This window comes from Dermacentor silvarum, chromosome 4 (genome assembly GCF_013339745.2).
Source record: "Dermacentor silvarum isolate Dsil-2018 chromosome 4, BIME_Dsil_1.4, whole genome shotgun sequence".
Classification (NCBI taxonomy): Eukaryota; Metazoa; Arthropoda; class Arachnida; order Ixodida; family Ixodidae; genus Dermacentor; species Dermacentor silvarum.
In genome coordinates this window covers 30,329,465-30,356,390 of record NC_051157.2, presented here as the reverse complement: position 1 = coordinate 30,356,390, position 26,926 = coordinate 30,329,465, and the positions used below count along the sequence as shown (strand labels likewise).

Genomic DNA, 26,926 nt, shown 5'->3' with positions numbered 1-26,926 from the left:
TCAGGACTAAGTAATTAGCAAGTTGCGTACTACGCGAAGTTGTGAACTTTGTTAGACAACCACGCTGACACCTAGCGACTGCACGAACGCATGATGCTTAAGAACTAGTGAGGGCGACGAGCGTGCCATACCTATTACCTCGCGCACGTGGTCTACAGGACATAATTAAGCTAGAGAGCATAGACTAAGTAATGCAGGCAGGTTCGTTAATCAGCGCAACGCTGTACGAAATAGACAACGAAGATGTGTAGAAGGGAGGAGACGCGCTCCAATATACGCGAGAAGAGTTTCTGTGATGACGTAATCTTTCCATAGGTCGGTGTGTGAAGTGAAAAAAAAAGAAAATCAAGTAGATTTAAAAATGCAGCAGATTCACGCGGACTTTGAGAGGGTATTAGAGCATTAACTGCTCCTTCGTCCCCAGTAACATTTAAGCACCACAACTCTGCAGGCATTTTGTTTTTACCTTTCGCAATCACCTTGAGAAGCAACTTCTTCCGCTTTCACCTTGATGAAGTTCATTCAATGTGTCAGGAAGACTCTGCGGGCTCAGTCAGTCTGGCGAAGTGGTTAGCAAATTCAGCTGACATTTCCCTTTCCTTTCCTCCACGCCGAAGCCGCCACGCCGGCTCGCCCTCCCCCAATGCCGGTTGCCCGTTTTCCTCGCGCTGCACTCCTCCTCCTCCACCACCGACGGCGGCAGCGGTGGCGTTTCGCCGAACCATTACGTCAACACTGGGCCGGTGCGCGGAGCTAGCGGCGAGGCGCACGCCGCCGCCGCCGCTGCCGGAGGCGAGGCTTTTTGAGCGAGAGAACCCGAGGCCCGAGGCCACAGCGCGCGCAGCCTCTGCGCCCGCCGCCGGACCGGGCGCGCAAGAGGAACCCCGGACGGACAGTCGACGACGCGAAACATCAGGCAGCAGCAGCAGCGAACCCGCGACATGCGCCGGAGCGCGCTGCCGGTGGCCCGAACCGAACCCGGCTGAGGAGACGGGCCGGGCAAGAACGCAACAGGCGGTCAGCACGCGTCCCCCTCCCTCATTCCCCACCACAACACTTTGGCCGTGCTTTGACTTTTGTGTTCGCTTCTCTTTCCACTCCTCCGAAACCCCCGCCGGCGGTGCTTCGGTGAGCTTTCTCTTCGTGGAACTGTGGGGTGGCACGAGTGATTGAGGAGCGTGAGCTGGTGGTGCGGCGGCGGTGGCGGTGGTGGGCTGAAAGTCAACGCGGGTTCGGGACCCCGTGTCGCGTCGAAAGAACGACTCGACTCTGCTGGACTGAGTTGGCTCTTGGGCGGTGAACTTAGACGGAACTGTGGTGTAGAACTGGTGGTGGGCCACGGTGACGCGATGACCACGACGACGATGACGCGTCGGTGTCCGGAGCGCAGGCGACCGGTCGCCCTGGTCGGATTCGCCGTGCTGGTGTGCGCCTGTCGTTGTTGCTGCTTGGATGAAGGTGAGTCTTTCTCGAAAAAATCGTTGTATAACCAGAGGACTCTGGTATAACGGAGTCCAGTCACGTATAGGCGATGCGCGATAAAGTAAAGGCCAGGAAATGATAGACACGTACCAGGAAAGCTAGTAAAATTAACGTGCCGGCTCCAGCACGGAGGCCTTATTGGGAACAAGGCTTTATTCCAGAAACTTTATTTCTGTCAACTTTTGAGATCATTATCTGCCTTCCTTACGTCCCATGAATCTCCTTTAGTACTATCTCCATTCGCGATCGGCCGATTGCTCACCTTTTACTATCCAAATCACCTGGCTCATGGTTAAGAGGGTGGCAATGTTTTACAACCTGATAAGGCGAGGAAGGTGCACTTTCATTTTTGATGACGTTAGGTGGAAGCTGTAATCAAACAACCGGAACAACGAAAAAAAAAAGTTCCGTTAGAGTTGCAGTCGCGTTGTCGTTAATTGCAATGGACAGCGACGAGATCGCCATCATGCGATTCTCCTCAGGGAAAATGTAGTAAGATTTTCCTCAGTGATGTCTGAGTTGAGTGACTTCCTTTTTTCTTTTTTTTTTTTTTGGTAGTGTGTTGGCTTGGGCTTGTTGGTTAGGGTCCGTGCTGGAAAGAGCACGAAAAACACGGGTGAACTAGGCATTAAAAAGGCGGGACGGGGAACACGCAAGCTCGATCATGTGTCTCCTGTTCGCAGTATCAATCCAGTTGGATCGCAATGTATAGTGCAAGTAAGAAAAAAAAAAGACCTATTGTGGCGCAACTTGTCCTCGCCTTACTTTTTTGTCTGTTTCACTGTATCCAGGTCTATTTACTCCATTTACTTCCTTTAGCAAACTTCGCATTAGATTTCCCAAACCTGTGACATTTGTTCTTATGTTCCAATATTTTCCTTACCGTTATTACTATTGCGTGGAAGTGAATAGCCGTAGCCATTCCAGGGTGATAAATTTTCATTTCAATAAAAAAATGTCGACGTTGCAGTTCTCTTACCAACTGTTGTAATGGGCGGATAAAATCGTCACGTGGAATTCTCTGTTTGTAAATTTAAGCTCAACGCTTGTTTGAGTTACTGTTGAATTGAAACTGTTAGTTCACCAGAAAAGAGTTCATGTTACTCACCTTCAGATTCATCTGTAGTTGAAGGAATGAGGATTGGAGATACGTGCACACTTACATCTGCATATACTAAAGTCTTGCTTCTTATAAGCCCACACGCATGGACGCTTACGATTACTTGCAGTACACTGTACACTTAACAAGTTACACAAGAGATGAGGGCAACTTAAAATATAGTGACCACAGGAACACCCTCTGATCATAACTCACATTTAAGAGTGTGGTGGGACATGATCACGTGGGACGCTGTGGCGAAAAGCTCGCAGCAGCCACTTTCATTTTTCCTGTTCCCGGTCAACGCGTGGTGGCGCTATGCGGAGCAAACAGTTTCTTCTTGGACAGCTTGGCCACTTAAACAAGCAAGAGTCGATTGGATCTGTCAAACAAGCTCGTTCCCTGCCACCGACCCAGACCCTGATTCATCTATTTTCTTCCGCCCAAGCATGTCGTTCTGCACACGTGTGATAATTGGGCGCTTTGGTCGTTACCCTGACAATTATTGGCCGTGTACGGGAACGCCCATAATGACCGATAATGACAGCGATCGATTGTTGTCCCGCAAAAAACCACGCGACTCATTGATATGCCACTCCACACACGCGCTGCTGCGGTGGCCGTATATATAAGCACGCTCGTATAAACAGGACCGCCGAGGCTCCCGCTCCATTGACGCCGGCGGCAAAGCACATAGCTTGCGGGCTCCAGCGGAGCCTCACGTTTGGCGCGCCGGCCCTCAACGCCGGAACACGTGGTGAAGTCGGCAGAGAGGAAATCGTCGTTCGTTGCGCCAAGCGCGTGGCTTCTGCACGTCGTTGCCACACGCTGGGCTTGAAACGTGTCAGTTTTCGCGCTTCCGAAAGATTGAATGACGCTCGCACCTGTTGCACAGGCGGTGCGCGCGCGCGCGCGCGTCAGGCGAATCGATAGCGGAAGGGTGGCGGACTACTCGACAGCCGCTTGCGGACGCGGAGTGGGTGTTTGGATTCCTAGTTGCAAGCTTTTTTCACTATTTCTTCATAATTTAGCCGAATGAGGTAGGGAGGGCGAGCTGAGCTGTTAATAGTTGCTAACTTGAGGAGCGTGGAGTTACGACGGCGTTGTTTCCTTACCGTTAAGAGAGGAAAACTAAGAAAGCCATGAGCTGTTTACGAGTAGACGTTCGCATGCATCCTGCGTACTCAATCATAATAGACTGGGCCAGAGAGGAAGAAAGAGAAAAAGTCGGTATTCTTTCTCTCTGTTCATGTTAACCCTCATCAGAGCTGTTTGCTGCACCGTGGCAGCAGTTCGAAAAGGTACATGTGTTAGGCTTGGTCAGTGGCTATGTCTACGCTAGGATAAAGAAGTGAGCGAGATGGACGTCGTCGTCGCTTGGCCAACTAAAGTGCTTCTTAAATAATGTGAACGTTCTAGGATGTTGCGAAGAGCCAAAGGGCCGTAATGGAACCGCATCACGTGCTATTCGCCATGGAGCGAGTTGCGTGACACGCTTCTAACAAATACCGGTTTGTGAATACCGGCGTGTGATTTAAACGTGTAGACCATAATTGGAATTTTAGAACCACATACATTACAACGTTACATGTTTTTGTTTTTCTTCTTTTTCTCTCACCGGGAGATTTAGCTTTCCTGCCTGTAGCCTCGTGCATCACGTTTCTAGCCTCGAGCCCAGCGCCACCCCTTCTATTTCGGTTCGCTTCCGTTTCGAATGGCTCCACCACCGTTTACATTAAGCGACATAGTTGGTCCAGCTAACGCAGTTTAAGTTGGCACTCAGGGTTTTCCTTTTAGTGGCCCTTCCTAAATCTTTTGAGCTGCTGTCCACAGTGCTTAGAACATCAACCCAGAGTAAAAGCAGGTTCGAGATGCATGTTTAGACCACACCGACGACGACGAAACCAAACGAACCGAGGAGCACCATCCCGACAAATCTGTGTGGTTAAAGTGCGTCACGCCCTCTCGAAGCTGTCACGCGCTCGCGAGAGGGCTGAGGTGCACAGGTTGTGCCAAGTCGGCGAGAAACGCTCAAAGTAAACGCCAGGGGGAAAAAAACAAGGCAGTCGAGAAAGAAGGGCAGCCTACGGAGGCGTGCAAGAATAGGCAAATTCAGAAATGGCGAGGAAAGACTTCTTTTTATTTTCGCTCTTTTGCCTTTCCTACTTCACCGCACTTGCAACACATCCCCTAGTCGGCTCCCGTGCCCCATCGGTCACCGTTGGCGGCTCCGAGTCGCTGACGGCGAGTGGCCCCTGGAGCGCCAAGCCCAGTCGCTTCCAGGGAACGAGACGCGTCATAGAAATATTGCTATGTGCTGCTGAGTACATGGCTGCGGGAAGTGTTATTGATCGGGCCATTGGAACTGGTCGATCTTACCTACTTACGAGTACTTACTAGTAGTAGCCGCACTTACAGGCTTACCCATGCATCACTGTTAGCGCCGAATGCAATGACTGTGGTGGTGAAGAAACTGCAATCATGGGGTTTTACGTGCCGAACTCACGATCTGATTCTGAGGCAAGCCGTATAGTGTGGGACTCCTGAGTAATTTTGACTATACCTGTTTTTTTTTTTCAGCGTCCAGATAAGTATATGTACACGAGGATTTTTACATTTCGCGCTTACCGAAACGCGGCCGCCGCGGACAGGATGGAACACGCAAGGCGAAACTGCAGAACACTTTCTGTGTCCCTGGCCCGTCCTTCGAAAACGAAACGCTTGCGCTCCACGCCGCCCTAAACCAGCTGGACGGAAGCTCTTTCTCATTAGACACGATCATGATCTTGCCTATCACACCTTCAGAAAGCCGCAGAAGCACTGCTGCTATTCCCGAAGGCGACCGGACGGAGTGACCGTACGTGACACATCACTGAGAATTTTCATTACGTCGGCGATTCCATTGCATATGAACGCTTAATTTTCTCTCTATCTCTCAACCTTTTCCTCCCCTTCCCCAAGGAAGAGTATATCTCATCGGGCTCAGTCATGGTTAACCTCCCTGCCCGTTTATTTATCCTTTTATCTCTCCCTCTCTCTGACTGCCGCAAAAAGAAAAAAAAAATCTAAGGAAAAAAAAACAAAACAGACTAGGTAATTATAATTGCACACAGGTAACAACCCGAACAATCATCGTTTATTCAACACCGTATTCTCTTTTTCCACAGTCATGATCTGCACTTTGATAGCAGGATTTGTCATATGTAAGCATCCTAAGTAAATTAAAGACGTTCTCTATGGGGCCACTCTAGGGGCCGTACTCTGAATCAATCATTCTTGGGGATACTTTCACTGCTTTCACTTTAGTGTGGCGTAATGCCCACTGAGACAATTCATTCATGTGATGGGTATCCTGCCAATACGTTCAAGGGCATGCAATCTAGCTCTCGCCACCTACGCTGTCAGCGAGTCAGAACACACATCGTTAGTGACTTCTCTGATGCAATCCGACCAAGCTGAAGGGTCCTTCGTATACAAGGTAATCTTTAAGTTAGAGAAATGAAATTTTAGTAGATTATCAGTACATTTTCCGTCACTAGAAAACGAAAGCACGACCTTGATGTATACCAGCGTTAATAATATCTTGCACTCGGGACTGAAAACGTTCTGAAGGCAACCCGCTGCTCCCGGGGTTGACAGTAGATTCGAGTGGCTTGAGCGTTTTGTGCCGTGACATCACGCGCGGAGATAGTGACCACACCGGAAACTATGCTTGAAAAATAGATTGCTTTAGTTTAGAGTCCGTACATGCTACGCGTCACGCAAGGGTGCTGTGTACGCACTAAGTTTTTTCGTCAGCCAACTTTTACTTGCACGTTCCGTATGCGTCGCAAGACCGGCAGCCCTCTAAAAATGTTGTCTTGATTTACGGTGTTTCTCAGCACCATCTAGTGCAGCATTGCAGAAGCTTGACTAAATTGTGGTTTCACCGCCACAGCTCCCTTTGCCAACGTAAACGCTCCGACGCTGGTCGTCCTCAACGGGATCTCGCGAGACCGCTCCACAAGAGCTCGCAAATCCCACGAGCAAATCCTAAAGTTTCGGTTACGTTCTACGCATGCGCACTCTTGATACGCAACTGGCTTACATGCGCGAAGCGTTTGTGTACGCTAAAATAAAACTGCCTAAAAGTGGTGCCCGTCACCTGTAGAGCTAGCTTTCCGCTTTCACGCGTGGCATGAGATCTGAACGGAGACAGAGCGAGAGAGGAAAGGCAGGGAGGTTATTAGCCAGGGGCGAGTTTCCGGTTTGCTACCCTGCACTGGGGTGGGGGATACAGGGGTTGGAAGGATGACAAAGAGACAGAGAGAGAGAGAAAAAAAAAACAGGGACAGGTAACAGATAACAGGTAATTGAAAAGGCGTTCCAATCACAATCAGGTCTGAAATGGCACAGAATTTCTGTAATGTGGAAGCTGCTGAGCTGACCCGCTTGCCCGTGTGGAGCGAGGCCTCGTGCAGCGGTGACACACACATCTTTAACCATAAAATATTCAATAGAAATATGTGGTGCTCGGGAAACGAATGATGAATTAACGAATGAATTGATGAAATGCTGCACGAAGTGGAAAATAATTAACCAAATGTTGCATCGATGAATGCGGTATTTAATACCTTAGGCTTATATGGTTTTGTATTAACTTAAGTCGGGGGTTCCCAAACTGGGTTCCGCGAATGGGATTTTAGGGGTCGGCGAGCGAGTAAAGCAAGTCCGACCCCATCTCCATTTGGGTACCTTATTCGACTGTCTAAATGATACATTAATTTGTGCATGTCTTACGTTCTTATTTTTAAAAGGTTCAATTAATTATTCGCAACAATCATCGCGAGGGCGTGGATAAGCACGTCGATGGGAAAGAATAAAGGAAGGGGGGGCTCTAAGGCCAGAAAGTTTCGGAGCCCGTGACGTAAGTAATGTCGTTGCCAAAATGGAGGAAACAGGTTTGCAGGAACACTTTTGTAAACGTGACAAACATCAGCAATGCTATAAACAAAGTCACAAGCCAGAAATAATGCCATATCTTACTGCTTCAATAAAAGAAGAAATAAAAAAAATATTTGCGGAACCTCCCTGAACGGGTATTATCGAATATATACGTAATGTTATACTCAGCTTCGGCTTGCTTCTGGTGTTGTTGCGGTTGTTGTGTACGCGTATTGTGGGAAGAGTAATGTTTGCGTATGTGTATGGAATTAAAGACAACGTATAATATATATATATATATATATATATATATATATATATATATATATATATATATATATATATAGTATATCATAAGAAGCCAACAAACAATAACACCAAGGACAACATAGGGGAACTTACTTCTTATTAATTGAATTAAAGAAATGATAAATTAATGTAAAATGAAAATGCATGAAAAAACAACTGTCCGCAGGTGGGGAACCAACCCACGTCTTCGCATTACGCGTGCGATGCTCTCACCATTGAGCTACCGCGGAGCCGTTTTCCCATCCAATTTCTGGGGTATTTATGTTTTACAACTAGAACTAACCCTGGGAGTGTTAGCCACCACTCACAAACCATAGGGCGGATGTGGAACATCCTTTCTGCCGCAGGCGTCACGAGCACGTGATCTTTCCGGGTGATGGCAACAATATATATATATATATATATATATATATATATATATATATATATATATATATATATATATACTCACGTAGTCTGTATTTCACATTCCACACACGTGCAGTCTTCTCTTTTCCTCTTGTGTGAGTCTTGTGCATCTTCATCGTATTTCCTCTTGTACGTGTTTGGTCCCAGTATACTGAGTATACGGAGTGCTGAAGTACGTCCCGCACTTCAGTGTTTTCACGTTTGCGGCATCAATGACTCCTCCTTCTCTTGTGGTAGGCACGTAGTCGTCCGTAGAGGGTGTTAGATTGACGCGTAGACTGTTTTGCACCGATGCGCATAATGTTGGCACGGACCATGAGTCGTTATCACGCCACACCTGCCAGCCGTTGTCTAACGCGCACAAAATCGGCCTAAAACGCGCATTCTCCCCTCGTATTGGGAAAAGGTTGAATACCGGGCCAAGGTCTGCCCGGTATTGCACTATCTCCGGGGTCGGCCCATATATTTTGACCACGGACGGATGGACGGAATTTTCGGACCAATAATGCTACGCATTGAAAAATACAACATACAATGATGTTCCGACAGAGAAGAAACTTTACGTTCATTTCCTACCCTATATAATACTAGTCAACAGTATGACTAGCCTCCAAAATCTTTTTTTTTTTTTTTTTTTTTTAGAGCGACAAGTGGACGTTTTCGAAGAGCAGCGGCTGGCCACTTGTCCAAATCAACTGTTTATTTATTGATAAAGTATGCATCGCTCGGTTAAACGTTGCATAAAACATTCAGCGACAGCACGTGGTTGCATGACTAACGTAACTATATTTAGCATCTTGAGGAAATCTTGGTGACTACGAGTGCTTATTATTCGACGACACATTGGCCGACCATTCCGACTGGCAGTGCACTCAGCCGATCCTGAAGGCAGAAAGTTTTTTTTTTTTTTTTTTTACTGTCATTGCGAAGAGGTCGGCTAATCCCACTGACTGCATGACAGAACATGTCCTTTGTACATTAAGGGAGACAGATTAGGGAAATCCAGGTGATTGAGGCGCGAGAGATACCTTGGGTGAAGTTGCCTGCATTATTTAACTGAAAAGTAGAAAGAATAATGTTAGAGCGGAAAAAAAAGGCAACTTGCCGCCTGTGAGAACAGTAAGCATAAACGCCGCATGACGTATTCGATGCTCTATACCGATTTGGTTACGGTGGCGGCCATCAACTCGTCTGTTTTCTTGAGTATTTATATCGTATTTGATCCCTGACGTCCTGCTGACTTTTGCGCTTGAACATTTGGCTTGTATTGTTACTGTAACATTCACACATGCCTTGTTACCTTGAGGTTTGCTGACTTTTTCCTTCTTTTTAGTTACTTGGCCATTCTGACTTGATCTACGGTTTGTACAGTACGTTTTAATCTTTTATTCTCCTGTATTTTAATTATGTCGCCTCCCCTCCCCCTCCATCTCCTTATGCAACGTCTTTTTGGGCCCTTAGGGTAAATCAATGAAACTAAATTCCTTTTAAAATAAACTGCTGCATTTTGCCAGGCCCGCTCTCTGGCTGTAGTTTCGCTGATGATAGCATGTACCCCCCCCCCCCCCCCCCCCTTTTTTTTTTTCTGTTAAATGTTAAATGTTAATGTTAAATGTTGCTTGTCTACGGTACTTAATATTTTAATGTAAAATTGGCTTTGCATTGCTATACTCGTAGTGCAGGCAGCGGCAAAATATTTTATGTTACCATATTGCTAGTCCCTGCCATAGAGGCGGATGTGTAAAATCCTGTATCATGTGAAAAAGAGCGCGAAAACTGGACAATAGAAAGGACGTGGACGCAAAGGACACTGACGAAGGACACGGATGCGGCGCTGCGTCCGTGTCCTTCATTAGTGTCCTCTCTCTTTTCTTGTCTTTTTGCGCTGTTTCTTACGCTACGATCGCTCACCAACTAAATGACCTTTTTATTCTACTTCGGAACATCCTGTACACTGTACGTGTCACGCTGTACATGAACTCGTACGAGAATTAATAGCCACTTAGCTAAGGCGGCGCGTGGACCGCGTTCCTGACCAGCTACCTCCTCTGCTACCTCAAGGCACCAAGGCTATCCGCAAGCACCTTCCCTCAGCAAGAAAGAAAGAAAAGTATGAGAAAGGAAACAATGTATATATAATTTGCCGACTAGATTTTTTCGAAATGAAATCTTGCCAGTATTTAGCCAATTTTATAAGACACCTAATTCCAGAATAACTAAAGAAACAAGCTTACTTGTCATGAAACATTTCAAGAAAAAGGAATGAGAAAAAAAAATTCGTCGGCCCTTCAACTCCGTGAAGATGGTTAACCAGCGAAGCTGAAACGTGCGGACCCGGTGTTTATCATTGAGTTAATCCCGAGGATTCATTAAAGTATTTCTCAATTATGAGGTTACACACATGTGCACGTTCGGCTGCGACGGAGAGAACGACGTCACTGACGGCATTCGCCCAGCAGTCCGCCGTTGTCGCTTGCGTTCGATGTCTCGAGTTTGCTAGACGGCGTGGTTAGCAGCATTCGCCCGCCATTGCCGCTTGCGATTCTTCGAAATTAAATTGCTTCAAAATTAAATCTGTCCTGTTATGTAAGACAATGAATGGCTCATACCCCTTAAGCAATGGCTCATACCCCCGTAAACGCGGCCTCCCCATTACGACGACAGAAGAGAAGTGAAATTCTACGCTGGAATGATGAGCGGCAACGCAGCAGCTGTGAAAGAAGACGACGACGACGAACGCGGGAGCAGTGGCTCGAGCGCGTGCCGAGTACGAGCTTGAGCGCAACCCCAGGGGCAGCCAACGAGTCAGCTGCGGAAGAAGACGACGACGTTCCAACCCATGCTGATGATGATAGTTTTCTGTACACGGGTGATTTCGCCTAGCTATATACGATTTCGCCTAAGCATAGAAAGCTTCGCTTTAAAAAAGAGCATCCCGTCGAAGTGCACTATACTAGTGACTCGTGTTCAGTACCCCTCAACTAAATACTATAGATAGATGTGTACGAAAGGCACGCCTAATATAGCGAGGGAATATTCTACTCAGCCATAACAGTGATATTGCTATCCTAGAGTGAAATAAGGTGAACGGTTTATAAGCGTTGTACGACACACACTGTAGGTGCGCGCATGTAGTGAACTCATAAACCAGAGATAAACATCTGAAAGATTCAGTATTTGTCAGGACCTTGTGAATGATGGGCATAAGAAAGTCCATCTACATACACGCTAGTGGTGTCCTAACCCTAGCGCCTAAAAAAATTGTTTAAGCACGGAATGAAAATTATAATCCTGTAAGAGATATTGGTTCAATCTCATCTCACGGGTCATATTAAAACAAGAGCAACGGGAAGGATAAGGGTGCTGCGGTCCATGCATCGTTTACATTGCATTTAAAATATTGCCCCCTTATATTGCAATCATACCATGGAAGAACTACGAGGCCTAAACTTTACCTCGCGCTTCGCTCCACTTACGAACACGCCTACAAAAAACAACAACAACCACAAAAACTTTGAGGCACGAAACTTCTTTCTGAAGAAATGCACGTAGATCCCAGAGCACGTGAGCGCAGTGATAAAGATCTCAGAGCGCTCACAGAATACGAAGAAATTGGTAGATTATGTAACAAAGCTAACGAGTACCGCATGCAGTTCGACCTGTACAGATTAGGTTTGTACTAGATGATGTAGTAATGTGACCCGCTGTTTGAAGCTATACCAAAGGATGATACGTAGAGAGCAGCTTACAGAACGCCGTGATTGGAATGTTGTTCGCGCATGTGGAGGTCTCGAAAGAGGAAAAAGAAAATTGATTTTGACGCTCGATTCGTGAGAAGCATGCTCATTCCTTCCACCCGGTATAGCCGTTCACAGCTAATCTTGAAGTCTTTCTAAACGGCACAAGGCCTATAGGGAATGCGTAATCGGCAAGTTCAATCACATCAAGAGCACTTGCGGAGAGCAAGGAAACTCGTAGACAGGGAGAGATCTTTAAGCGCGGTCGTGGGTAACCTTTTGCTACTTTTGCATTTCATACGCCGCGCCCCCTCAAGGGAACCCACGATTCACGATAAGGCGTGTCAGCTCGACCTGCCGGCGCACGCCCCACACGACGTATTCTGATCACGGCGCGAGATTGGACCACCGAATCGTCGACTCGCATAATTTTACGTGATCTGCTTTATGCCCTAGAGCGGATTTTCGATGTCTTTCTCGACCACCTGTGCCAGCAAGACGAAAATGAAGAAATGAAGAAAAAAAAAGAGTCAGATAAGGCATTTGCATACAGTATTTCGTGGGCTGTTTTTGTTATATTAAGATATTTCACTCACCCATCGCCAGAAGCGACATTTCGATTATGTTCGGCTTTGTTAATGTGACGTGGCGTGTGTTAACGGCGGTGTCTGATATAACCGTTTGCTGCACGCTTATCTGTGCGTTCGGTGCGCCGGTGAGCCAAAGCTAGCGTATACGAGCCAAGATGCTCGGTGCGTGCCCATAGAGACTGTATACAAAAAGGACATGATGGCTGTAATGCAAGCTGGAGAGGTTAGTCTGTCCGCAGGCTTTACATCAGCGGCAGTATCAGCTGCAGATGTCGATAACAAACTGTATCTGCTCCGGAACGCGACATTCTGGGAACTTCGTGGCACACTAGAGAGGCGGACAACTGAATCTGAATTAGTGTAAGCCACATACAGTCAGGTTCCGTCAAGGCAGACTTGCAGACTTAGTCATGAATCTCGATACCATGGGACAGTTGAAAACCGCCATATTTTGATTGAATACCTTATTGGGTTCCGATTGTTCAGTATCTGGGAAGACCAAGACTAAAGCCGTATAGTGATTCTGATTGGGCCCCGAACCTTGATCTCGCTACTCTTTATTGCGTAATAGAGTAAAAAAAAATAAAGGTACAGTGCACGGCGAGCATGCAGTCGCAGATAGAACAATAAAAAAAGAAACAGAAAAAAAATAACGAAAAAAGATCACAAACAGAGGTTTGAGGCCACGACTTGCAAGCTATTTGACATTAGGTGTTAAACATTGCCTTAGGCAATTCATGACCGAGGTTGTAGGCCCTAGCATATGGGTTTGAAGCCCACTATCGTTTTGAACTTGAGGGTGCAAATATTACTTTTTACACGAGAAAGCGGCTAATACCTAACGAAAGTTTCTAAGCGTTCTGGAAGAAACGTCCGCAAGAGGGAGTGGAAGAAGCGAATGTATACGCACACAATTGTTGCTTTTATATTATTCCAACCTTCGCACTTACACAGCCCTAAGGCAAGCTCTTGATTTCCCAGCCCAACATTAATCACCGGCCCATTTCACGAGCAATTAAGTCTCGCCTACGGAGACAACCCGTCATCAAGTGTTTGAATATTGCGGCTCTCGTTAACCATATGCGGAGCCGTCATTAGCGAAGATAAACGACCCTGATATCAAGGTGCCGAAGCACGAACTTGGCCCGATTTGGAATCCCAGTCAATCGTTTCTCATCGGTAGGATCGCGAGAACTGGCAGAAAGTGGTGTCGCGATTGTGTATCTTTTAAGGCGCGCTCGCGACTACAGAACTCCGGCTGCACAGTACAGATCACTGTCTCTGCTTGCGAACTGTGTTAAACAGAAGAAAAAAAATGAATTCTGGGGTTTTACGCACCGTAACCGCGATCTGATTACAAGGTGCACCTTTGTGGGGTACTGCGGATTAATCTTAACTACCGGGTGCTTTGTCGGGTTTGTGGGCTTCCGCAGAAAAAGGGCAGGTGATACTAAAACACGCTTTATTCCATGTTTCAGCAACCTAGCTGCTAAAGAAAGCAACGTAATGACAGACAGAAAGTCGCAGGAGGATATACACCAACGATGCCGCAAGCGCGTATAAACGCATGCAGAGCCCTCCACGGCAGCTTTAGTGGCTCACTAAGGCGTGCCTCATAATCAGCTCGGGGTTTTGGCACTAAAGCCCCAGAAATTAGTTACTTACCACATACATTAGGCGAGAGCGGTGGGCGATGTCGGCCGCGTGACAGAGAAGGAGCATACGTGGCGTGATCATGAGCACACGCGTACCGATATACCGCAAGTTCTTTGACGTTCACCTAAATCTAAGTACGCGAGCGTTTTACAGGAAAGTTTTCTATGGCTAGGATCCCGTATTTTATGGCGTCCGCGAGAAAAAAACTCTCCCCTAAGAAGTGAGAGTGAAAGAGCCAACAACAAAAGCAAACGCACATCGGCGCTCCCGTCGGAGCACGGTTTAACGGCCACCTGTGTCTCAAACGATGTGTCTCTGTGAATTTATGACGTAGTGCGTGACGTAGTGTGCACCTGATAAGGTGGCTCTCCGACGACACGCCCGTCATCGTGAATTAGTGTAACGATTTCAACGTCCACGTGTCGCGACCCGATGGCAAGTGGCTGCTGTCCTAATTGTGCTCAAACAGTTTGGTCTACAGTGTTACAGTGACCCTATAGTGGCCACGACGATGCGTCAACGGTCGTGTATAATTTTGACACTGGCCAAGAACCTAACCAGCGTCGTCCGGGAGCCATTGGCGGTGTATCGCAGTGACCACAAGGCCATCACCACTTGCGTGACAACATAAATTAGATGAAAAGAGAAAATTTCAAACACAGAGCAAATTGTGTACCTCTCTGTATTTGCACAAACGATATACATGGTAATCACATAGTTACATAAAATGAATCTAATTACATATTGCGTAATTACTAAATAGGGAGTAAGAGCTCTACCAACCACCGCAGAAGCTTCGCTGGTCAACCACCTTCACAGAGTGGAATGGCCGATGAAAGTTTTTGCATTTCGGCGCCATTGAAATGCGACCGTCGCGGCCGGGATCCAAACCGCGACGAGATGTGCGTTTGTTGCGAACCATGCAACTTCGGGCCCTATACAGTTTATTGTTTTGGCTACGACAGGAATGTCAGAGTTCGAGGCATCTGCTTCAGTGACGCTAAACCTTACCGTTTGTTTAATTATTTTTTCTCCGGTGATTTATACCAAAAGTTGCCTGTTTTTGATCTCTGTATATCTGGGGTATTTTTCAGTTAAATTGACTTGACTTTACTTAAAAGACCCCCGACTTCGAGAGTACTACATATTGGGCAGGGTACAAAATTTTTATATTATAGATAGATCAAGTAAACGTACAAATTCATGCACAACTTAGCTGAAGATGGTGAGTGAAGCGTTTTAATAATAATGGATGGGCAAGGGATGTCGACAATGGCAGGAGGGAGGCCGTGCAGTCTGCCGCCGTGTAAAGAAAAAAAAAAAAAAGAGGCTGATAATGTTGTTGCAGCACCTGGTCATGAAGTTTGCTGCACTTGGCTGGTCCGGTACGTTCTGCGCGAGGAAGGGGCGGTGAAGGAGAGTAGCAGGCAAATCTATCTGACCTAGCAGTGCAAAAGTTGCCGGCAGTTGCTCCGTCCGAGCGCTATGCGGGATTGACAATACGATAACTTGCGATGCACTCAGTTTGCCGTTTTCATTTAATCACTCACTAATGTAGTTCCGATTCTTTTCAAATTGTCAAATGTTCCGATGTGATAAATATTCGAGATGGCTTGATTCCAATGGAATATTGACATTTTTAAGTTATCAGCTGAAGATGGAAAAATAAATTTTAGGCGTTTTAGTCAACACCCTTCATTTCATTTACCTGTCTATTTCAGACATGCGTACACAACGTAGCTGAGGAGGTAGGCCAGAATTTATGTTTACTGTGGATTTTTGCCGACTGAAAATGCTCATCTCTGCCGATAAAGCACATGCAGAACCGTTCGCTTATTGAACAACTGTCAATTATATTGCCCATTGAAAGTGAAGAAGTTGCCGTCACAGCACAGATACGCGCTTTGAAAGGCCAATGAAAACGCTACCATGCGCGCTTATATGAGGGTAGCAGCTTGAACCATAGAATATAATACAATAATTAATAGACGGGGGCGTGGCGCTGGTGTCTACGGGAGCAGCAAGTAGGGCAGTTCAGCCATCATGGGAATGATTGGTAGTGACATGGATTTGCCTAAACTTCTTCCTTTAAATGGCTTCATGACTTTGCAAAGTGGTCGTCTGTAAGAAAGTACTGCGTTATAAATAACGAAATAAACATCATTAAAATTGTCCGACGGCAGTATTTGAACACAGGACCTCAATCACAGAAGCCAGATATTGAAACCGTTACGCCACAGATGCGTGGACAAGCGAAATCACTGCAATTAGCAGAGATTATGCGTGCTTGCAGAGTCTTATTGCCTTCTGCATTAAACAAAGTGTAACTTGCTTTGATATTTAGTCCAATTTAGGCCCAGATAAAGGGTAATAAACTGAGCCACAAGAACGTCTGAAGCCCGAAGCACGAAGATTAGACAAATCCATGCACAAGCCATCATTCTCCTGGTGGCTGAACTATCGCAGCTCCATGAGTTCCCTCGAGTAAGTGTAGGAAACTCTATGGCTTGACCTTTTCTTGTGGCTGGATTGCTTTTTTTTTGCATCCTCCCAGATTAAGATAAACGGCTGACCTGTCCTTTTCGTTGCTTGTGCATTACTTATTCTGACAGTGCGTATACAACAGTGCCCGCCGACCTAATCCTACTGGCCTTATCGCGGCTAACGCAGCTTCAGGCCTGTTGTCCAGGAAAGAAGCAATCACGCAAAGTAAAACAAACAAACAAACAAGCAAACAAACAAACAAACAAACAAACAAACAAACAAACAAACAAACAAACAAACAAACAAACAAACAAACAAACAAACAAACAAACAAACAAACAAACAAACAAATAACAAACAAACAAATGAACGAACGAACGAACGAACGAACAAAGAAGCAAGCATGCAAGTAAACGGAGGAAGCAAATGAACTAAAAAAAAAATAATAAACAAGCTGAGAAGCAGGGGAAAAAAATAAAGGTGGGTACGTCATATGAAAAGCAGAACAAACAAACGAACAAAAGTAACCAGTGACGAAACGCGACGTCTGCAGTTTGAAAGTACCGCTTTGACGTCGGACTTTGTTTTCAGAACGCCTGCCGAAGGTCGTGGCATTTCCCTTGTGTGCCGAGCCTGTAGCACGAGGCCTGGTTGGACATCCTAACGCTGACTACTTCCATTAGGCAGCCTGGAGTGTGCTGCTAGCTGATGTAGTGAAATATACAGCGGACAAAAGTGGGAAACTGACGAAAATAAAAGCAAAATAAACATAGACCAACAAATGCATAGCATCAGTAATGAGTACGGATTAACATAGCTAGACACCTTGTCATAGCGTATATTTAAATGGTCTCTCGATGCACAGCCATAATGTGTAGCTGCATTTGTGTTTGGGCATTCGCGCAATTAATACACGGCTGTGGAAGTCATCCTGGAGTCAGCGAACGAAGGGTCGACTTGGTGACGCTTTCAGTCGGCGTAAGAATAAATCACGATTGGCTCGTTTGTTGATTAATGAATTATGATTGGCTCGTATGTTGGTCAATCATGATAACCAGAGGCGGGGACGCTAAAAAAAACTGGGAAATGACAAAACTGCGTTTTTTTTTTCTGCGTGCGTGCAGCTGTCTTAGCATCGTGAATGCGAATTCTAATCTCTAGCTCCCGTCACACTTGCCATTTTTAGTGCGACAGTGCATAGTAGAAAAAGAAAATATAGAACAGCCCTAACGGTCAAATGGAGTATTACGTCGCGGGGAAGTTGATAAATTCTTGCACTAAGTGGCTTGGTTATTCCATTTAGGGAGCTTCATGTTCGAAAGTAACAGCGGGCTATTAGATGTACCGTAGTGGAGGATACTGGCTTAATTTCGACCATCTAGAGTTATTAAATGTGCATCACAAGATCGATACATGCCCATCTCATCGAAGTGCGGCTCCAGGGTTGGGAAATTGAAACCGATACCTCGTGTTCAACATCAGAACCGCATAGCAACTGAGCCTCTGCGGCGGATACGTTTTATACTAATTAAATAATTAATTAGGTTCGATCGAAACAATGATTAACGTACCTGCATAAGCTGATGGTGTTGCCATGATCGTTAAGATGTCTCTGTTCTGTATTTTTGAAACGGTGCAAATGATGCGTGTGCAACGATAGAGCAGCTTAGAATAGCTAATCGCTATTGGGGGCGGCGTGCTTACCAGCGCATTTTCTTTCATGTAGAAAGAGAGGAAGAGAGAGAAAAAAAGAAAGAACCCGTGTAGGAACGTTGTGGAAGGAGGCTTTCGTTTCGTTCTTTGAACCGAACATATCTATGCAGCTTATAGAGATGAAAGTTTTTTTAAAATGCGAAAATAGAAGAAAAAAAAAAGCGAGAAAAAAGCGTTGCGCCAGGTTTTCACCATAGAATATTATTACCTGAATTCTGGCACAACACAGAAGAATATTTATTAATTAGCAAAGCTCTCACACTTCTCATGTATATGAGCGCCGCTTTCGCAGAACTTCTTGATGAATCAATAAATAAATCAGTTTATTATTATTATTATTATTATTATTATTATTATTATTATTATTATTATTATTATTATTATTATTATTATTATTATTATTATTATTATTATTATTATTATTATTATTCCATCGGAGCTTAATTACAGCATATAATATATACAGACGAGGGTCATAAAGTACAAGACTGCAACGGGACTCTCAGAAAAGATTACATATAAATAATACAAGGATTAGCAGCAGTGCGAGCAATAGAACCGATATATCAAGTAAGAAATGACAGTAAGCATAACGGAAGAAAAAAACACAAAAACGCCTGAAAAACAAAAAAAAAAAAAACAAACGAAGAGTTTTAGAAATAAACATAGTATATAGAAACACAAATCTAGTATAAAAGAAGCACGAACATCAAAAATTTAACAAATAATCTTTTAATGAATTCTTGAATGCAATTAAAGAAACTTTGGATTTTAGCGACACGGGTAAATGACTCCATAATGTGAATGCACAGAAGGATGAGTATGATTTACCCGTAGTTAGTACAAACCTTATCTAGCAAAAGTTATTGTTAGCAGCAAACCTGGTACAGTTGGTATTTACTAAAAGCTCCGAATCAATGAAATTACTGGAAACTTCATTTCTTATTTGTTTAAAAAACAACACAATTAGACTAAACCGAAACAAGTTAGTAATAGTCAAGATGTTGCTGCAGCGTAGAAGACCAGTGGCGCCCTCTTCAGTTCTCCATCGACTCGGCTATCATTTGGTTATTACGACGAATGCCATCTCAAGTAGCGCGTGCCTCAACATTGGACAGTTGGCGAACTCTGGTATTTTACGAAAACTGTTGTCGATATAGACAATTTTATTTTCGATCTATGGAGGCCGCTGTATATCTTGGGCTGTTACACGAACAATTTCTCAGTGTTATGTGCCCTCACGCCAAATGAACATGGTAACGAAACATCGAACACATCTGCACGACCATATAGGAGTAGACTGTGCACTTGTGTATTACAGATTGAAAACGGCAGCGTTGTAGAATAACCCAAGATGCATGGCAGCCGTTAAATGCTTCCGTAAAGTAGTCTCAACGTATACCGTCGAAACGTGTTATGCAAGGCATTCTGTACACGACGATCTTTGCATCCTATCTCCCGGCTGTATTTTAGAGGTGCCTTGTCGGACACCGCGTTTCGACACCATGTTTCTTTTAAAGATGGGAGTATAGCAGAGTAGTTTACAACTATAAAACATGGTTCAATGAAACGCGAGAAAAAAAAACAGAAAAAAAAAAAAACGGGGCGGGTTAGTGCTAGATAGGAGCGCTCTTGAGTGCTCATCTTTGTTGTGATTTAGTTTGGGATCTTGTACGGCATGCAACAGTTATATTATTGTATTTTTTTGACATATTTTAGCCGGTGAGCGTCATTCGACGTGCAGGTGTTGAGAAAAAAGTCTTAGGTACGACTTCTGGCCGGTATGCATCGCCATATTCCGAAGGAGGAATAAATAGGTGAATTAACAATAAACAAACAAATCAATAAACAAATAAATAAATAAGGAAAAAGTCTCAACCGGAGAACAATCTCTCGAAGCAGAGTATACAGCTTTTTTTTTTTTACATTGACAACTTACATACTTTTTTTATGCCGTTAGTGTCGCTTATGAGAACAACCCAACGTATATGGCTGTACGACGTCTTTCCACAGAAATGTACAAGACAGAAACACGCACGTGCTTTTCGTCACAACAGAAACTTGCATCGCGAAAACAACAATAATCTGTTCCCTGTTCGATGTGAGTAAGTGACCCCGCTGCATGACTGGTTAAAAATGAAACAATGATAAGCTTTGGTTTGAAGAAAGCAGGCGTGCGAAATGACGTTCACGGAACACAACAAAGTGTTCTCGAACAAGGCGCAATGTGGCCCCTTCATTGCTCGGTCATTGATTGCAAAAACCACGCATGACTTTACGGGTCACCAATCAATTACGTGCTGAAACATGCATATCTACCGAAACATGCAAAAAAAAGGAAGAGAGAGAGAGAGAGAGATAGACAGCACAACATAAAAAAGAAAAGAAAAATTACTCTCCGCCTTGTTTCGGAAGGCTGGAGTCTTGACTGCTTACATGTCTTCAAAACTATGACATGCTTTTGGTGTATTGGTGGTTTCGCGAGGATGTAGAAGGGTTTTTTCCTTGCGCAGCCTTCGTCAATAGGCTTCCCTTACATTAGTTAAGATGTGAGCGGTTGTGCTGTGAAGGATCACTCTGAGTAAAGTGTTATGAAAGAAAGAAAATGATGCTTCGCGAAAGATTGAATAGCCTAAGACGGGTGTTTGACGGATGTGGGACACGGAGTTTCGTTATATCAACGATATAATGTATAACACAGACAACGCTGCGTGTTAGGTAAGTTGCCAACTGCTCTTGATATTAGTCGCAATAACATTACGCTTTTATAAAAATTTTGTTAAAAAGGATACGAAATAAAGAAAAATGAAACCGGGCTATGATAGGTCAGTTAGAGGGTTCCTCTTGCGGATTGCAGATAATACCGCTTTTATCAAGATTGGAAGCAGTGCGTGTAAGAGAGAGATGGAGAAACGAAGGAAAGGCTGGGAGAAAGAAAATGTCTTGCATGCTACCATGCACAGGAGAACAGGAAGAGGGATTCAATCAGTTTTACACTGTTCGCAATACCCTTAAATTGACTAAATAGCTCTCTGTCGCAGCTCAGACAACGACTTTGATTCTCTTGGTTCTGCACGCCTGCTTTTGGCGCCATTAGGCGTTCGCTCATACTCCGACATTGCGGCTGGGGCAACCAATAGCTTTCGTTGTCGTTTCTATAGTTATTTTTTCCCTTTGCCATCGCGATGCCATTGAGAAAGTGTAATGCGTGCAGGAATGCCGAGATCCCACAGTGCACTTGGTGGCATCCGTTACTTTCAGCGTTAGTTTATAGGTTTGTTGTATGTTTCTTTGGGGTCTGGTTTCACCCCTGAGAACCCTAAAATAGACAGCGCGTGCCATGTGCAAAAATTGTGGTCTTCAGGATGGCGTCTAGGGCTCTTGCGTTTAGCTTCCCATTAAACTAGTGAAATGATCATCAGAACGCATAACTCGAGACACGTTAGGCCAAATACTATCCCACTTGGGTCTCAATTAAGCGTTTAATCTTACGCTTTGGCGTTGCATTCACCAATGCATATACGTGTTTGATTGGAATGGCTGATAGCGCCGAGTGTAATGCCTGCGGTGTCGATGAGACTATATAGAACACCTACTGTGCTACTGCGCATCTTTTGAAAATGAAAGACATGACCTCTGCAGCAGCTCTAAATCAGTTAGGAGAGAAAACCGTTCACCTTGAACAAGATCTTGGGACTATAAGCCTCGCATATCGCAGCTACAAAGGGACACAAAAGCGCTGCTGCGATTTTTAAAACTACAGGATTGAGTGACCGTCTGTTATTCGGACTGAGTCACTGTCAGTGATATAGAATAGAAAACTGTTACCACGTCAACGATATCCACAGTGGACTTTCTCTCCTTCTCCTAATTTTTTCCACCCCTTTTCTCTTCCCCCCGTGTAGGGCAGGAAACCGGGCTCAGTCTTGGTCAACCTCCCTGCCTTTCATTTATCAATTTCTCTGTCTTAAGTAGCTTACTAATACGGCACTTCATTATTGTGACGCTAGTGAGGTAAGGAAAAGTGTTGCTTTCCATAACGCATCTTGGGACATGCTAGCGATGTAGAGTGGTGTGCATAACTTTATGTGCGTGTTCTTTTGAGAACAAAATGAAACGGAAATGATATTATGATGTTCGACGCATGTCCGGATCATACCAAACTACCGAACGGTAAAAAGATAAACATTTTTCTTCTTAAAAATTTATACGCTTGCTCTAGATTCCACTTCCGTTGTTCAGACGTATTTCGTATGCAAGTGGTGGGGCACACCCGGAAGCAGCTCTTGTAAATGATGCAACAAAGGAGCAAAATGGGGAGGGGGAAAGAAAGAAGAAGACGAAGGAGACCAAAATGTAGCTCTGAAAGAACCGTGATAGAGGCAACAGCAGCAACGACAGCATTGCCGCCGGAAGAGCATATAAGGAGCCTTTCCACCATCATACTACAAAATGGGACGGCAGAGTGGATTACTGCAACAATGCCTTCATCACAAGTCCGTTGAAGGCACGCATTGTTCGAAATATGAAGCGCTATCGTACGCGAGATGTACCAGTTCCTGCCTCTTACCCTTTTTTCTTTCTTTTCCGGAACGTGATTCGACGAAGCGCGCTTCATTTTTCTGCCGACATCAGGCTTACACGTATAACAGTAGAAAAAGAGACACTCTGCTTAGAAGACGGCGAACGTGAACAGAGTGATGTATTCACCCCTCGCCAAGAAAAAAAATGTTATCCTTAAAAAATCAGGGTAGAGGATACGGCAATTTGGCTGCTCATTCAGTTTTAACACCTACGCTGCGACTCCCGGTATAACTCCGGCCGCCACCCTCGCACAACCCGTGCCACTGGCGTGTATATAGACTTACTTTTCACTTTCAGCGCACTCGCTACCTCTCCAGAAATAACTCGTGCAAAAATAAATATTGAGTACATATTGTGCCATCTATGCGGAGGTCATCTAAACACAAAAGACTTTCAAGTTTCTGACAAAAATTAGTGCGAATGTCTCCGTGCTCTGTCGCAATGTCTTGGCAGGGCAGCCGTGGCGAACCTGTGTGGCAGGCCTGCACGCATTTTGGCAGACGAAAGAAATAGTGAACTGTTTATAAATACGAAAATGGCAGAAATCGACGATGAAGAACCAGCTTCTATGTAGCATGAAATTTCTGGTGAACCAACACGAGAATAAAAAAATAACGAGCAGAGACTGAGGAGCTAATAATAATAATTATTATTATAATGACAGTAAAAGGGTTAAGCACGAAATGTTTCTGGCGCTGACAGCCTTTTAGCTAAGCTTTAGCTGGTTTCTCCGCTTCTCACCAATTTAGCCGAGATCACCAAATATGATTCATAGTTAAGTGCCACTTAATACGGAAAAACACAGCTACGTCAAGCATTTTATTTGAAACGGCGCCACATAATAATACAAACACGGAATCACACTACGAAAACAAGGCGCTTGTGTTCGTGATGCCATTCCGTGTTCGTGTTTTTCTGTGGCACCGTTTCTATGAAATCAACCATTGCCAACTCACCAAACTGTCAGTTTTACTTGTGCTAAGCAATGCAAGGAATGTCCTACTTCAGGTGTTTGAGGCGCAGATCGGACATGAAACGCCCCCATACGGAGATGCACACTTTACAGCACGGCGTACAAATTGAAAGTGCCAGTTATTCTAGTCCGATTTCTCTCTCATAACCCTACACACTGCATGTATGCGTAAAACATACACTCGATCTCGACGCGCTATGTCTGCAAAGGTTATTTACCCATCTCTCGTTCTCTCTTTCTCTATGGTATTGAGCACACCAATGCGTCGTACCCTGCCCCTGCTGCAGGGAAACGTTCTCAGACAGTCATTTGTTTGTTGTCCTGCCAGGTTCGCCATTCTGTTCATATATGCGAAAATATTTTTGAGCAATGTTAACAAAAAGGCTTCAAATGGCGCGGGTCGGTACGACATCGTTCGGGTTACTGAACTGGTTTTCGCCCAAATGACAGCAAATGACAGCAAAAGAGACAAGGACAAACAAACTCGCCAGCTATTCGTATTTCTTGTGTTTTGCGCAGAAACCAGCGTAGTAAACTGAATGATGGCAATATTAACACAAAGAAAATCACCAGGTCATCACCAGGAGTTCATGCGCCACTGCCCGTTGTTAAGTTCGGGGCAAATGTCAAAGTAAGAGCTGCCCCTACGACGAATGTGGCGTGTAAGACGACGAATGATAAGTGTACGACGATGATGAAGTGAACGAAGTGAACGACGTTGATAACGGCAGGACTAAAGGAGGGAACCCTCTCGACGTACGAAACAAAGAAACGGTCGGTGATTCGTCATTTACAGTCGCAGTGAGAAAGCCGAGAATGGGGGCGATGAATCAACGTTAAAGTATAACAAAAATTAATTTCTCTAAACTATATATATATATATATAAAAAGCATTGCGTGGTGATCTGAGGGACTAGAGGCAGAATTCACATAGCTTTTTGTTTGTTATGCGTTCTGCTTGAAACAGGCCGGTCACCTTTGCTAATGAAGTGTCCAACATCACGAATAGCTGGCATCTGCTTTGATAAGTAGTTCTATAGCGTAAGAACTCTTTGTGAAGGCGGGCCTATAGTTTTAGTGAAGAAACTAGAGAAGTAGCAAACATAGAGAAAGGGGAATTGTTGTGTTTCACTGTTATATAATTATGGCAGGTAATTGTTTGTTATGTATTGTAATGTAATTTTTCCGTGCTTAGGATGAAGAAAAGAGAATGAAAGTGAGGATTAACGAATCGCTGGGCATTGCGGCGAAAAAGCTACTTGGTGAGGCGGCTCAGTAACACGCAATTGACCACAACCACAAACACTTTCGACGCCCCTGAAGCGTCTGAAACAATTAAACACTAACACACAAAATACAGTACAAGAGATATGCATGCGGGAGGCAAACAATTACGGAAATCATTAACGCCTGTTTGCATGAATAATTCAACTGTGGTCACTGACCTCATTCCAGCAAGCCCTAATGAATGCGCGCCCTACGATGAAAAAACAACTTCTAGCACGCCAAATTCGGCCCGTTCGCACTCTCTTAATTTATGCTGCTCATATAACGCAGCCGAAATTGCCATATCTAGCAATGCGTCAGTTAACTTTGTCAGCAAGTTCTGCTTCGCGTGCTAACCATTACTATACCTTTGTGGTTCAACGCCGATGGTTTACGTCGCGGCATCAACGGGGGATCTTCGCGCCTGATCTGACGGGGCCATCGCATTGTGGGGCTGGCCATTTACCGGCCGTCCAGCGCTGCAGCGGAATCAAGAGTGTCTGCGGCACGGCGCAGAACCCGGAGGTCGAAATAAGAACGAGCGCAACGTGAAATACGACCCTCATTATTCGGAAGCTCTTAAGAAGAACAAGTCGTACGCCCCTATAAGCATCATTATTGTTTCGCAGTGGAAAAAGAAAAGAGAACAGGAACAGGTAACAGAAGAGGCGTTCCAATTACAGGCGTTCCAATTACAAGCATTCCAATTACAGGCATTCCAATTACAGACGTTCACACAGGCCGGTCGATCTCAAGAAGCGCAGCAGCGCTTGCACGGCGTTCTGATGCGATGTTAAGTCGCGTCGATGTCGCAAAATTTTTTTCTTGCGACAGAGGCTGGTTTCTCTCTCTCTTGCTTTGCCCCCTTTCCAACCCCTGTATGGTTTGATACCCAGTGCAGGGTAGCAAACCGGAAACTCGCCTCTGGTTAACCTCCCTGCCTTTCCTCTTTCTCTCTCTCTCTGCGGTGGCAACTCGGCTAGTTGCGTGCTACTCACGCGACACCATATCCACTTGTACTCCTCCCCACCTATTTCTCTTTGTCATCGTTGCGGCCGAAAACATCGCCGACCGAGCAGTTCCCAGTACTGTGGCCACCAATGCTTGCGGAGAGACTCGCCTTCTCATCGCAATTCACGGGGCGTTCCAGCGGCCCATCGCATCGCGGATAAGTTGTGCCTGGGCGATCCTCCCGAGCAACGACTTTCTCCGAACGCATCTCATCAACTCCTCGCTTAGGCCTTCACTGCTTAGGCGATAATTGTTTTTCCTTAAACTCCTCGTCACGAATAATTAAGTCAAGGAAATCGAGCAGTGGGTGTGTTGGCTGACGGCGAACAATGGTGGATCCTGCGAAACGCGTTCAGATGTGCGATTCGCACTATTCGTTGCCCTGATAGAGCAATAGGATCTGAGCGGCCTACTAATGTTCTTTATAGAGACGAGTGCGGCGATTTGGATCTGCCACTCCCCAGACGCTGCGAGCTGGCTGCTCGTTCCTCATCGTATCGCACCTGCATTAGCCGCTGCTTGATCAGGGAGAACGATAGAACTCCTTGCTGTAGTAGCAAGCGCGACTTAACGGAACTGCTCTCGACGGGTGGGAACGGCAACCTGGCACCCGACCGCAAATGTCGGCGGCACCTCGCGGCCCTGTACTGGGCACCTCGACTGAATAGTTGAGTGCAGCTTTGTGACTCGG

At 45.2% G+C, this 26,926-nt stretch overlaps 2 protein-coding genes across 2 annotated transcripts in view; both read left to right on the top strand.

Annotated features, from left to right (window-relative positions):
- Window positions 1-525: 525 nt before the first annotated feature.
- On the top strand, window positions 526-1,173 carry LOC125944633 (segmentation polarity homeobox protein engrailed-like). The gene has a single exon (XM_049665168.1). The coding sequence runs from the start codon at window positions 526-528 to the stop codon at window positions 1,171-1,173; it is 648 nt and encodes a 215-aa protein (XP_049521125.1).
- LOC119449700 (relaxin receptor 1) overlaps window positions 820-26,926 on the top strand; it is a 147,792-nt gene continuing 121,685 nt past the window's right edge. The window contains exon 1 of the mRNA XM_037712939.2: window positions 820-1,458. Coding sequence (XP_037568867.2) covers window positions 1,350-1,458 — 109 coding nt within the window. The 5' untranslated portion in view covers window positions 820-1,349. The remainder of the gene's footprint in view (window positions 1,459-26,926) is intronic.